We start from the raw sequence: 13,544 nt of genomic DNA on the forward strand, positions 1-13,544 counted from the left end.
AACAGGATCTCACACCCCTACCTATTTATATGTGCATGTAGCTTTTTCAAAGACAAGTCCAGCAATAACTTTACAAGGCCAGTCTGTTCCTCCATTACTGAGAAACCAGAGTTTGAATTGATATGCAAAGGCTACGGTAGATCTGAAGCCTCTGTCACTCCAGCTCCATTCCCCAGCCTGCAGAGAAACCTCCTGCTTGACTGATGGCTCCTTTGCCTTCAGTCGCACATGACAGAGGCTGGAGAAGGAGGAGATCGAGCTGGGCAGGGAACAGAGCTGGAGAGACACAGTCTTCAGATCTACTACAGGTCCTTCTCAAAAAATTAGCATATAGTGTTAAATTTCATTATTTACCATAATGTAATGATTACAATTAAACTTTCATATATTATAGATTCATTATCCACCAACTGAAATTTGTCAGGTCTTTTATTGTTTTAATACTGATGATTTTGGCATACAACTCCTGATAACCCAAAAAACCTGTCTCAATAAATTAGCATATTTCACCCATCCAATCAAATAAAAGTGTTTTTTAATAACAAACAAAAAAACCAACAAATAATAATGTTCAGTTATGCACTCAATACTTGGTCGGGAATCCTTTGGCAGAAATGACTGCTTCAATGCGGCGTGGCATGGAGGCAATCAGCCTGTGACACTGCTGAGATGTTATGGAGGCCCAGGATGCTTCAATAGCGGCCTTAAGCTCATCCAGAGTGTTGGGTCTTGCGTCTCTCAACTTTCTCTTCACAATATCCCACAGATTCTCTATGGGGTTCAGGTCAGGAGAGTTGGCAGGCCAATTGAGCACAGTAATACCATGGTCAGTAAACCATTTACCAGTGGTTTTGGCACTGTGAGCAGGTGCCAGGTCGTGCTGAAAAATGAAATCTTCATCTCCATAAAGCATTTCAGCCGATGGAAGCATGAAGTGCTCCAAAATCTCCTGATAGCTAGCTGCATTGACCCTGCCCTTGATGAAACACAGTGGACCAACACCAGCAGCTGACATGGCACCCCACACCATCACAGACTGTGGGTACTTGACACTGGACTTCAGGCATTTTGGCATTTCCTTCTCCCCAGTCTTCCTCCAGACTCTGGCACCTTGATTTCCGAATGACATGCAAAATTTGCTTTCATCAGAAAAAAGTACTTGGGACCACTTAGCAACAGTCCAGTGCTGCTTCTCTGTAGCTCAAAAGTGGCTTTACCTGGGGAATGCGGCACCTGTAGCCCATTTCCTGCACACGCCTGTGCACGGTGGCTCTGGATGTTTCCACACCAGACTCAGTCCACTGCTTCCTCAGGTTCCCCAAGGTCTGGAATCGGTCCTTCTCCACAATCTTCCTCAGGGTCCGGTCTCCTCTTCTCGTTGTACAGCGTTTTCTGCCACATTGTTTCCTTCCAACAGACTTACCATTGAGGTGCCTTGATACAGCACTCTGGGAACAGCCTATTTGTTGAGAAATTTCTTTCTGGGTCTTACCCTCTTGCTTGAGGGTGTCAATGATGGCCTTCTTGACATCTGTCAGGTCGCTAGTCTTACCCATGATGGGGGTTTTGAGTAATGAACCAGGCAGGGAGTTTATAAAAGCCTCAGGTATCTTTTGCATGTGTTTAGAGTTAATTAGTTGATTCAGAAGATTAGGGTAATAGGTCGTTTAGAGAACCTTTTCTTGATATGCTAATTTATTGAGACAGGTTTTTTGGGTTATCAGGAGTTGTATGCCAAAATCATCAGTATTAAAACAATAAAAGACCTGACAAATTTCAGTTGGTGGATAATGAATCTATAATATATGAAAGTTTAATTGTAATCATTACATTATGGTAAATAATGAAATTTAACACTATATGCTAATTTTTTGAGAAGGACCTGTATAGCCATTTGCTATCAATTCAAACTCTGATTTCCCAGTAATGGAGGAATGAAATGGCCATGTAAAGGTATCGCTGGACTTGTCTTTGAAAGAGCTACATGCGTGTATAAATAGTTTGGAGGTGAAATCCTGCTGACAGATTCCCTTTAAACTTGTCTGTGCATTCATGCAGGGCGCAGTTCTTTGAGTCGTCACGTCAGTGATCCGGCTTCCCCACCGATCTACAGCACATTTAAGAGGGGAATGGCATATAAATACAAATTAGCATGATTGATACCCTTTAATAAAAGCAGGAAACAATGCCAAACAGCCTTATATGTCCCAGCGATTACTATAGTAGGAGTAGCATACGTGACCCCTCACTCTGGAGCTATGGGGCAGGTATGCATTTGCTCTTATAAGGCTACTTTCACACTGGCGTTTTTTGCAATACGTCGCAATGCGTCGTTTAGGGGAAAAAAACGCATCCTGCAAAGTTGTTTGTAGGATGCGTTTTTGCCCCATAGAGTAACATTACCGACGCATTGCGACGTATTGACACACGTCGCAACCGTCGTGCGACGGTTGCGCCGTGTTGTGGCGGACCGCCGGGAGAAAAAAAACATTAAATGTAACGTTTTTTGCTGCCGACGGACCTCTTTTTCCGACCGCGCATGCGCGGCCGGAACTCCGCCCCCACCTCCCCACACCTCACAATGGGGCAGCGGATGCGCCGGAGAAATGCATCCGCTGCACCCGTTGTGCGGCGCATCAAACGCTAGCGTCGGAATCTCGGCCCGACGCAATGCGACGGGCCGAATCCGACGCTAGTGTGAAAGTAGCCTAAGACTGCACTGATCACATCTGAGACACTTTTTGATGATAACATTCAGGAGTAGCATACTGGAAATATTGGATACTGCACAGTATTCTGATTTTTAGTATATGATTCTGCATGGAATAGCAAAGACTACGACAATATTCCTTACAGTGAAAAAAAATATGCCAACATATGCCAAAGACATTCCCTTGGAATAGAGTCAGCGAGGTCCTATGGATACATTCGGGGTATATACCGAGGGCTTTCCCAGGGCCTGCGACAAATATACTGCTAGAGTGAAATGTAACTGTTGGATACTAAGGGACAGCAAACTAAGAAAGTAAATGTTTTATCCAGTGTAAGCTTTAGTTTGGCACCATGTTTAGCACAGTTATATGTAACTAGATTGTGGCCCGATTCTAATGCATCGGGTATTCTAGAATATGCATGTCCCCGTAGTATATGGACAATGATGATTCCAGAATTCGCGGCAGACTGTGCCCGTCGCTGATTGGTCGAGACAACCTTTATGACATCATCGTCACCATGGCAACCATTATGACATCTACGGTGATACTGTGCCCGTCGCTGAATCAGAAACGTGAGATGTCTACATCCTTTATGACATCATCGTCGCTGTGCCCGTTGCTGATTGGTCGAGGCCTGGTGGCCTCGACCAATCAGACGCGGGATTTCTACGTCCTTTATGACATCATCGTCGCTGTGCCCGTTGCTGATTGGTCGAGGCCTGGCGGCCTCGACCAATCAGAGACGCGGGATTTCTACGTCGATGCTGTGCCGGTCTCTGATTGGTCGAGGCCTGGCGGCCTCGACCAATCAGAGAGCCGGGATTTCCAGGACAGACAGACAGACAGACAGACGGAAAAACCCTTAGACAATTATATATATAGACTAGATTGTGGCCCGATTCTAATGCATCGGGTATTCTAGAATATGCATGTCCCCGTAGTATATGGACAATAATGATTCCAGAATTCGCGGCACACTGTGCCCGTCGCTAATTGGTCGAGGCAACCTTTATGACATCATCGTCGCCATGGCAACCATTATGACATCTACGTCGATACTGTGCCCGTCGCTGAATCAGAAACGTGAGATGTCTACGTCCTTTATGACATCATCGTCGCTGTGCCCGTTGCTGATTGGTCGAGGCCTGGCGGCCTCGACCAATCAGACACGGGATTTCTACATCCTTTATGACATCATCGTCGCTGTGCCCGTTGCTGATTGGTCGAGGCCTGGCGGCCTCGACCAATCAGAGAGCCGGGATTTCCAGGACAGACAGAAAGACAGACAGACAGACAGACAGACAGACGGAAAAACCCTTAGACAATTATATATATAGATACGCCAGATAAATAGTACAAACCTTAAATGTGGCCTCCACGGGCAAAACCACCGGCTCAGAAGAGTGTAGTATGTGACAATTCACCATCTCACTGGTGAATCCAATTTTCAGTCCAGTGAACATCAACTCAAATTCACCGAATTTACCACATTCTGAAAAGACATTTCTATGTCAGCTACTCAGGAGCGAAAATCAAATCAGAAGCCCCAGGATAGGACCTACACATACATGCTGCAGAACAATGGCTACAGGAAATCATTTCAACAAAACGTAAATGTTGGTGCAAATGAAAGCCAAAGATTCTCTGGCCTTTTATACAAAAATACACCAGATGCTCTAAATGGTTTTTTTTTCATAGGATTTGCATGGACTTTTTTTTCAACATTTTAAAATGAGGAATGAACATCCCATTTTTTTTAAATCTGGGGACTTGCATATATATTCACTTTTCAAGGGAGTTTAGCAGCAGGATAGATGATGAATGTGCGATCCCTGGGGGTCCCACCTCTGAGGCCTAACCGATCACTAAAAGTGGTGTAAGAGTAGTAAGGATTAAATAAAGTAGCATGGTCACAGAATCTAGTTCCTGTCCCACTTATGTCCATAAGGCTGACAGAGATATCCAGGCATTACACCATCTCTGTTAGTCTTAAAAACAATGAACCCATTTTCTATTTACCTTTCTCCATTTTGAGCATGGTAAACTGGCCACATCATGGAATGGTGGCCGGAGAGCTGAATAAAACGTCTGTCGTATTATTAAATTCCTCTTCTCTAATGTGGAGATAATAGCTGGTAATAGGTTTAGGTTATAATTTATACTAAAGGGTGTGATCTGCGGCTGGCCGCTAACCTCCGGCTGATTACATCTGAAGGTGGGGACAGTGACACAACAACCTCACGTGAGCCCCAGGAAGGAGAATGCCAACACCACCGGAACAGCGCCGGATCGGAAGGAGAGTACAGTAGTTTTATTGTAACGGGGGCAAACATGGCTGAAGAGAAGGGGTTGTACTAGTAGTGGACAGCTCATTAAAGTCAAGGGGAAATTATAAGACATTTGTCTCTGGGGTCGCATACTTCTTTCCTAGTATGACGTTGTCCAATCATAAGGAGGCAGGAACATTTTTGAGATGCAAAAAGAACGCACCCCCACAATAGCTTAGAACAGGTTTCTCAGCGTGAGACATGTAATGACAGACAGTCTGCTCTTTTCACTGGTATAACTGCAGAGTGATTACAAGTAGAGCATAGCTTATCAAAACCTTTCATCTCACAAGAGTCAGTGAGGAGGGAGGGGATATTGCAGAACTGACAGCACAGGGAGTAGAGAGCTGCAGACAAAACTCTCTTGTACTGCCCATCTCTTCAGTCTGACTGCTGTGAGATGAAAGCTGAAATATTCATGTAATCACTATCACCTCTACTTTTGACACTTTTTAATCAAACACAGTTCTGCAGTGAGATCAGTAAGCAGAGCAAACTGTCTGCCATTACATGTCTCACACTGCAGAAAACATGTATCTAACCTATTGTTGGTTCGAGTTTTTCTTGCCCTTGTATGACGCTGCCTGCTTTTGTTTGGGCAAGGTCATACAGATGAAGAAGTAAAAACCCTCTGTGAAAAATCTTGTAACGCCCCCTTGAACTTAACATAAATTATAACCTAAACTTTATAAGCTAATATGGACAAGCTAAGTTTAAAAATTAAAAAGACATTTTTCGCAGCTTTGCAGCCACTATTCTATGATGTGGTCAAGTTAACATGCTCAAACTAGTAAAAGACCCTCTTTAATCCTGAATGCTGGTAGGAGGAAAGGAGTGGGGATCTTCTCTTCTATTGATTAATATGGATCCAAGTAGTAGGATCCCCAGCAATTAGACACTTTTATCTTACATAGTGTACAGCCTGTTTCTAAGGAGCTCGGCCATCAGAACCTGGCGAGCGCGCCCAGTAGCTACATTCCAGGAGAGGTGTTAATACCTAACATCCCACTCAACCCTCTCCTGCCCATTAATTTCCCTACAGTTAGTTGCTCAACTCACTCCCTTTGAGCTCCTGATGTTCTTCCAACCATGGCTCTCACTTTCCTGAGCATGTTCATATACAAATATAGTGAGTGCCCTCTTCCCCAAGCAATCAATAAGTAGAGAGACAGGATATCTCTGTGATGGTCAAGACACAACTTGAGAATACCCCTTTAAAGGTATGTGCATACAATGTTTTCTTTCAGGGGGCAAATCAGATGTTTTTCAGGAAACGCTGCTTTTGACTTTTCCTGAGCGCTTTTGGGATGTCTCTGATTGTTGGAGTATTTTATTTTACCGTTTTCCTTGTGCGTTTAGGGCATCTTTTTTTACTGGTGTATTCGGGATGTTTTTTTAAACTTCATTTAACAATGAAGAAACCACTAATAGTTTTTGAAGCAAAAATGCTCAAAAGAAACTCGGGCGTCTTTCAGACATCTTTTGATCCTTCCTATTGACTTGTTGACGTGTTGAGAAGCATTGATAGCGGAAAATGCCTGTAAAATTGTCTGCATCTTCTCATTTATTTTAACCACTTGGAATCTTTGGAAACCTGAAGTGTTTAAAAGAAGCTCAAAAGACTGAACATATCAACAGCAAATCATTGCATATTCTCATTAATTTGGGTGTTTAGTTAGTTTCGGAGTGGACTCATCTGAAACAGAAACGTTGTGTGCACATACCCTAAGGCTACGTTCCCACAATGAGCTTTTCATGAGTTTTTGATGTTGCAGATTTTCTGAATCATTTCTGTGTTACATGCATTTTTTCGAAAATATGCAAAGTAAAAAAACTCACCAAAAGTTCATAGTGGAAACTAAGAGAACATTAACTTACAGAGTCACTGTGAGACGTTTAGTTGCTTCATCCTGCTACATCATAACTGGTTAATCATCTTACCATGTTGTATATCCAATTATGTCCTACATTTAATAGAAGATAATTTCTTAAAAGTACAGTGCATGATATCATATATGGAAAAAGGACAATATATGAGTACCAATGTTTCCAGAGTGCGGTTCAATCTGAATAATATTTGGTGCTGAGATGTTTTCCCACTCAAAATGGATTGTAGATTTGCTGTTATTCAACATCTACAAGAGATTGCACAACATATAGTAAAACAAGAAGGGAAATCATGGTATGAATAGACAAAATTATTACTTTTACAGGTCTAATACTGACCTTAAACTGTTTTCTCATAGCCGTGCCAGTAAAGCTCTCTCCAGAAAAGATGACTGCGTATGGCTCCAAGAGTATATAAAAAGGCACAGCGGTGCCTTTTATATCAAGGTCAATGACGATTAAATCTTGCATTGCAGGGTCTAGCTCAGTGACGCTGGATGGATGCTGTTCTGTGCTGCATATAATAAGTAATAAATGTTTATTCACTTCTATGATTACCCTGTTTATGGTAATATTTATTATCGGCTATGTACAAGTAACTACACAGGCAAGTACATTGTTACAAATATTTTATACACATCAAAGTTATTGCTCACTATTGGTTAGGATTAGAAGAGTTTACTTTCGCCACAACTTTTTCATTAACTAAATTTATGTTGTTAGTAAGAAGAACAATTAACACCTTAACAACCGCCAATATGCCATTTAACAGCAGCAGTTATGGAATAATCAGTGCTACTTCTTCACGGTGCTCAGGAATTAATGAATAGAGCCCCCAGTGGGTGCAAATCCCTCAGGTGACAGCTATATATGACAGCTGACACCCTGCGGCATCGGCACTGACGGTATTGGAACCGATCGGAGCTGATTAACCTCCTAAATACTACTGTTATTTGTGACAGCAGCATCTAAGACCCTCTTTGAAAGGATCGACCCCCGTGGTGGTAATCGCGGGTGCTAATCTTTGTCATGGTAAGTTGAGGTCATCTGATGACCCCAGAGTACAATGGGCTGTTAGATCACACTGACTCAGTCAGTAGTCTCAGTCACTGCAAAAAAGCAGTATTGCAATGCATGAGACCAGCGATCAGAGTAACAATTATACATGTCCCACAGTGGGACTAAGTAAAGAAGTAAAAAAAAATGGAACAAAATGTGTAGAAAAGTAATTAAAAAAAAAAACCAAAACACAGAAAAAGTGCACATAAATCAAGATAAGCCGTTTCGCCACTAAAAACACAGCGTTTGCGTTACAACAAGAATTAATAAAACAGTACACATAATTGGTATCATCGCGTCTGGGCCTAGCCAAACTATAAAATTGTTATAAACAAAAAAAGTTGCACTCTGTCGTGCTAAAGCATGTCAATATGAAATATATGATATATGAATAGCTATAGTGCTTCTGGATACTAGGAAAAAAATGAGCACATAATTTGGCCAATTCATGCATGTCCAGCAGCCAACAACAAGGTGGTCTCAAATCTGCTGGGTTCTACGTGTCTAGTGTGAATACCTCTCTAAAGATTGAAGTCTGAATTCCTGGGTAGATGTGAATACCTCTCTGCAAAATCTGATTTTATTTTTCTCGCCTACCGCAGAAACCTTCAAAAAGAACCTGAAGACCCCCCTCTTCCAACAAGCCTACCACCTGCGTAACCACCGATCCACCAAACCGCTGCATGACCAGCTCTACCCTCGCCTATTGTATCCTCACCCATCCCTTGTAGATTGTGAGCCTTCGCGGGCAGGGTCCTCTCTCCTCCTGTACCAGTCGTGATTTGTATTAAGATTATTATACTTGTTTTTATTATGTATACCCCTCCTCACATGTAAAGCGCCATGGAATAAATGGCGGTATAATAATAAATAATAATAATAATAATGGGTAGGTAGGACCCAGTTGCAAGTGAAATCCACCACACGCTGGAGGGTGGAGTGCTCGGTCAGAGAGATAATATACAAATGACAAAATATACACAATAGAGTGCACATTTTTTAGTTTATTGTATATGGAGATGGCTGCTCCTAGTATGCACCTGTTCACACTAGCTTGTCTTTCTTCATTTATAAAACGGTTGTTATTTATTCTGTACAGATGAAAACGCCAAACCGCCCTGCAAAAAACATGCCCTAATAGGACTTAATTGAGAAAAAATGAAAAAGTTACAGTTGTCCGAATGTGACAATGCAAAAACAAGTTAATTTTTGTAAAATATTGGTTTTAGTCTGTAAAAGTTGCAAAGCGTAAAAAAGTTCTATAAACCTGGTATCACTGTAACCGTACTGACCCCAACAAATCGGTCTGATCAGTATTACCGCACGGTGAACTGTGCAAGAAAATTATCCCAAAATGGTACCAAATCCAACTTGAAAAAAAAAAATCAGAACTCATAGAGCTTTGTTCTCCAAAATAAAAGTTTCAGCTCTCAGAATATGGCAATGAAAAAACGATTTTCTTTTTTAATAAAAAAAAAAAGCATTTTTATTCTGTGATAGCAGCAAAACATAAGAAATGAAATATAAATCTGGTATTGCTTTAATCACACTGACCAGAAGAATAAAGTCACCTTATCACTTACACCGCATGGTGAACTGCACAAAAATAAAAAGAGCTATATTTGAACTGTTGTCTATTTGTTCATTCTGCTTCCCAAAAATCGGAATGAGATACATTTATCCTGCGCTCTCCCCTGAGCGCTAATGTCGGTTTCCATGTAAATCCCAAAGAATGTGATTCAGACATATCCCCCAACAGATCCACACACTTATGAGGCAGATGGAAATCTGCGTTCCCAAACCCAAATACCCTCTCATTCTAAGCCCCTCTGTGCCTAAACCTCAGTAAGTGGCCACATTTGGAATGAGTGTAGTGAATCGAGCCCAATTAACACTTTAGGGGGTTCGAGTTACCAGACGCACAAGTTTGGCACAATGTATGGAGCAGCTTACGATATATAGGGGGGGCTACATTTTATGGTGGCACAATATATGGGTAATAAACTGACAGATTTACAATTCTCTAGAATAAAGCCTGGCGTGGATGTTACATAATAGTCACTGCAGCCGAAGATGATTTAATTGAAAGGTGCAATTTCTACAATGAGGTCACATTTGGCGGATTTCTGCTTTTCTGGCACCTTAGAGGCTCCACAAATATTGGTCAAAAACTAGGGCTCAAAAAAGCCAAACAGTGCTTCTTCCTTCTCAGCCTTGATGTGCGGCCTAACAATAGTTTCTGAAGATATGTAGGGTATCACAGCATTCGGGAGAAACTGCGCAATAATTTGTGAGGTCCAGCTTAACCTATTAACCCTTGAGTAACTGATATATTTGCTGCAAATAAAAAAAATACATTTTTACCACTAAAAATGTTATAAATGTGCTAATGTTTAAAATGCCCTAATGTTATAAAATTCTGTGAGACATGTGTGTGTTCAAAATACTCACTACATCCGCACAGGAATTCCTTAAGCAGTGAAGCATGGGCTGTTTTGGCACCTCAGGAGCTAACCTAATGGAGCCCACAATCTATTCAAACAGAATCTGCAATCTAAAAGCCAGGTAGTGCTCCTTCCCATCGGATCCCTGCCGTGTGCTCAAACAGTAGTGTACAACCATACAAGGGGTATCACTGTGTTCGGTAAAAATTGCATAACAAGTTATGGGGTCCATTTTCCCTTATTTTCTCTTCTGTAAATTATAAATTTGGCTATAAAACAGTATTTTAGTATAACATTTTTGTTTGCTTGTTTTCACATCTAAATGTTGTAAAATTTGGTGAATCACCTGTAGGTTAATAATGCTCAGTAAATTCTTGAGGAGTCAAGTTTCCAAAAGATCACTTTTGGGGGGGTTTCTGCTGTTTTGTTGTTGGCATGTCTAGGGTTCTGCAATGCAATTTTAACATGACATGCTAACCTATTCCAAAAACCAAATAGCGCTTTTTCCTTTCTAAGCCCTGCCATATGCCCTGACAGGAGTTTTTGAGCACTATTGGGGTATTGTCGTGTTCGCGAAATATTGTGTAACAAATAATGGGGTTTCCTGTTATCAATTGTGAAAAATGTGAGGCTAAAACAATATTTTAGCAGAAAAAAAAAAAATTTTGCTTTTTACATCCACATTTTAAAAATGTTAAAGTTCAACAAGCTCCGCACACCCCTAGATGAATTCCAAAATGGAGTCACATGTGGGGGTTTCCGCTCTTTTGGTACCTCATGAATTCTGCAAATAAGACACGTGTCTGCAATTTATTTCAGCCAAATTTACATTAAAAAAACCAAATGTCGCTTCTTCCCTTCTGAGCCCTGCCGTGTGTCCAAACAGAACTTTTTGACTACATGTGGGGCATTGCCACACACAAAAGAAAGTGGGAAAAAAAACTGTGGGGTTCACTTTTTCATGTTATCACTTGCAAAAGTGAAAAATTTGCGACCAAAGCAAAATTTTCGTGAAAAAAATTTTAATTTTCAATATGACGAGCTACGGTTATCAGATTCTATGTAGTGCCTGATGGTTCAAAATGCTTTGCTACACCCCCTGGATAAAATCTTTGAGCGGTGTAGTTTCCAAAATGGAAACCTGGTCACTTGTGGTGGGAGGTTTTGCTGTTTATGCACATTAGGGGCCATACAAATGCGAATATGGTGCCCACAATCTATTTCAGACAAATTTATGCTCCAAAATTCAAATAGTGCTCCTTCCCTTCCGAGCCGCGCCGTTTGTACAATAGAGGTTTCTGACCACATGTGGGGTATCCGCACACTCAGAGGAAGCTAGGTAATAACTTTTGGATTCCATTTTCTTGTGCTATTCCTTGTAAAAGTTAAAAAATTATTTTGGCTAATTGCAATAAATATATTAAAAGCACAATTGACACTAGGATTTAGCCAATATTCTTACCCTGGGGGAGCTGGAACATCTCTTAATATCATCTGTGCAATACTGTGATAGTCCGTGAGCTAGAATTGAATGCAAGCAAGGCATCAGTACAAGGACAAGTGGAAAGAAAAGCAGTGTATAGTTTTGGATGCATTTCTTTTCAAGCTTAGACTCTTGGATCGAAGTTCGGTTTTGCTAAAATCAAAATCAGTGTGCAGATGGCCTAATGGATATACATATCAAATATAAGGCTAAAATACATATAGCGTCTGCAGCAGAAAGAGACATCAAGAAATGTACTGTATGATCCCAATAGAAAACTTCTCTATTTAAAAAAATATATATAACGAGCAACTTTAGGAAATGGTCTTATTACAAATGTCTTACCATGTGAAAAAAAGTTCAGATTCATAGTAATATCGATTAATGGCAACACTTTCCTTACAATCATAAACTTTAATTGTTGAATTGTGCGCATGAAAGGGAATTTGTCACCAGGTTTTTGCTATGTAATCTGGGAGAGCGATGTAGGAGCAGAGTCCCTGACTCCAGCGATGTGTCAATTACTGGTCTGCTTGGTGCAGTTCTGATAAGATCACTGTAGTATTTAATGCCGATCTAGCAGTTCTATGAATGCTGAGCTCTGTATAACTCTGTGTATACTGTGCATAAGCAGAAAGCTGCCAATCAGGGGTGGGGCTGGGTTATACAGAGCAGGAGGACTACATGGCATGAGGCAAAGTCCTCTAGTAATAAAGCACTGATCTTATTGAAACTACAAGCAAGGAAGTTATACATCACTGGAACCAGGGTCTCTGCCCATACATTGTACTGCTCTCAGATTACATAGCAAAAACTCACTGACAGATTCCCTTCTATAAAGCGAATAATTCCACTGTAACACATGCCTGCAGGATGACACTAGATATTTCAGTGTCATGACAAAGAAGACCCCATTATTTAACAAGTGGCACCAATTTAGGCTGTGATCTAGAGATATCTAGTGCATTATATGGAAATGCTAATCAGAACGGGACTGTAACTTATATGAAAAATACCAATAAAAATTTTATAAAAAAATTCATGCATCCTTGGGAGATGCATTTTTATATGGACTTTTCTGAAAAAGGAAAATCATAAACTCTGCGGCAGCTTCCCATAAGCAATGACCCAAACATGATGCCGAGAGTTTATGTCATTAGACCTTTGGGCTGGGACTGGCAGCCATAATATGGGTGAAGAAGAGTGCCTGTATTAGACTTGTGTGAAAATGAAAAACATTTTCAGTTCACATCACTATATAAAACAGCCCTGGCATCATCACCATATAAAACAGCCCTGGCATCATCACCATATAAAACAGCCCTGGCATCATCACCATACAAAATAACCCTGGCATCATCACCATATAAAACAGCCCTGGCATCATCACCATATAAAACAGCCCTGGCATCATCACCATATAAAACAGCCCTGGCATCATCACCATATAAAACAGCCCTGGCATCATCACCATATAAAACAGCCCTGGCATCATCACCATATAAAACAGCCCTGGCATCATCACCATATAAAACAACCCTGGCATCATCATGATATAAAACAGCCCTGGCATCATCACCATATAAAACAACCCTGGCATCATCACCATATAAAACAACCCTGGCATCAT

The 13,544-nt window shown here is 41.0% G+C and overlaps 1 protein-coding gene across 1 annotated transcript in view; it reads right to left on the bottom strand.

The window, feature by feature from the left end:
• Nucleotides 1-13,544, bottom strand: part of DLEC1 (DLEC1 cilia and flagella associated protein) — a 76,907-nt gene that overhangs the window by 40,754 nt on the left and 22,609 nt on the right. Inside the window, exons 15-18 of the mRNA XM_069729800.1 lie at nt 11,894-11,952; nt 7,268-7,442; nt 7,083-7,176; nt 4,076-4,206 (exon numbers count right to left, since the gene is read on the bottom strand). Of these exons, the coding sequence (XP_069585901.1) occupies nt 4,076-4,206; nt 7,083-7,176; nt 7,268-7,442; nt 11,894-11,952 (459 nt within the window). The remainder of the gene's footprint in view (nt 1-4,075; nt 4,207-7,082; nt 7,177-7,267; nt 7,443-11,893; nt 11,953-13,544) is intronic.

The sequence above is a fragment of the Ranitomeya imitator genome, chromosome 6 (assembly GCF_032444005.1).
Source record: "Ranitomeya imitator isolate aRanImi1 chromosome 6, aRanImi1.pri, whole genome shotgun sequence".
Taxonomy (NCBI): domain Eukaryota; kingdom Metazoa; phylum Chordata; class Amphibia; order Anura; family Dendrobatidae; genus Ranitomeya; species Ranitomeya imitator.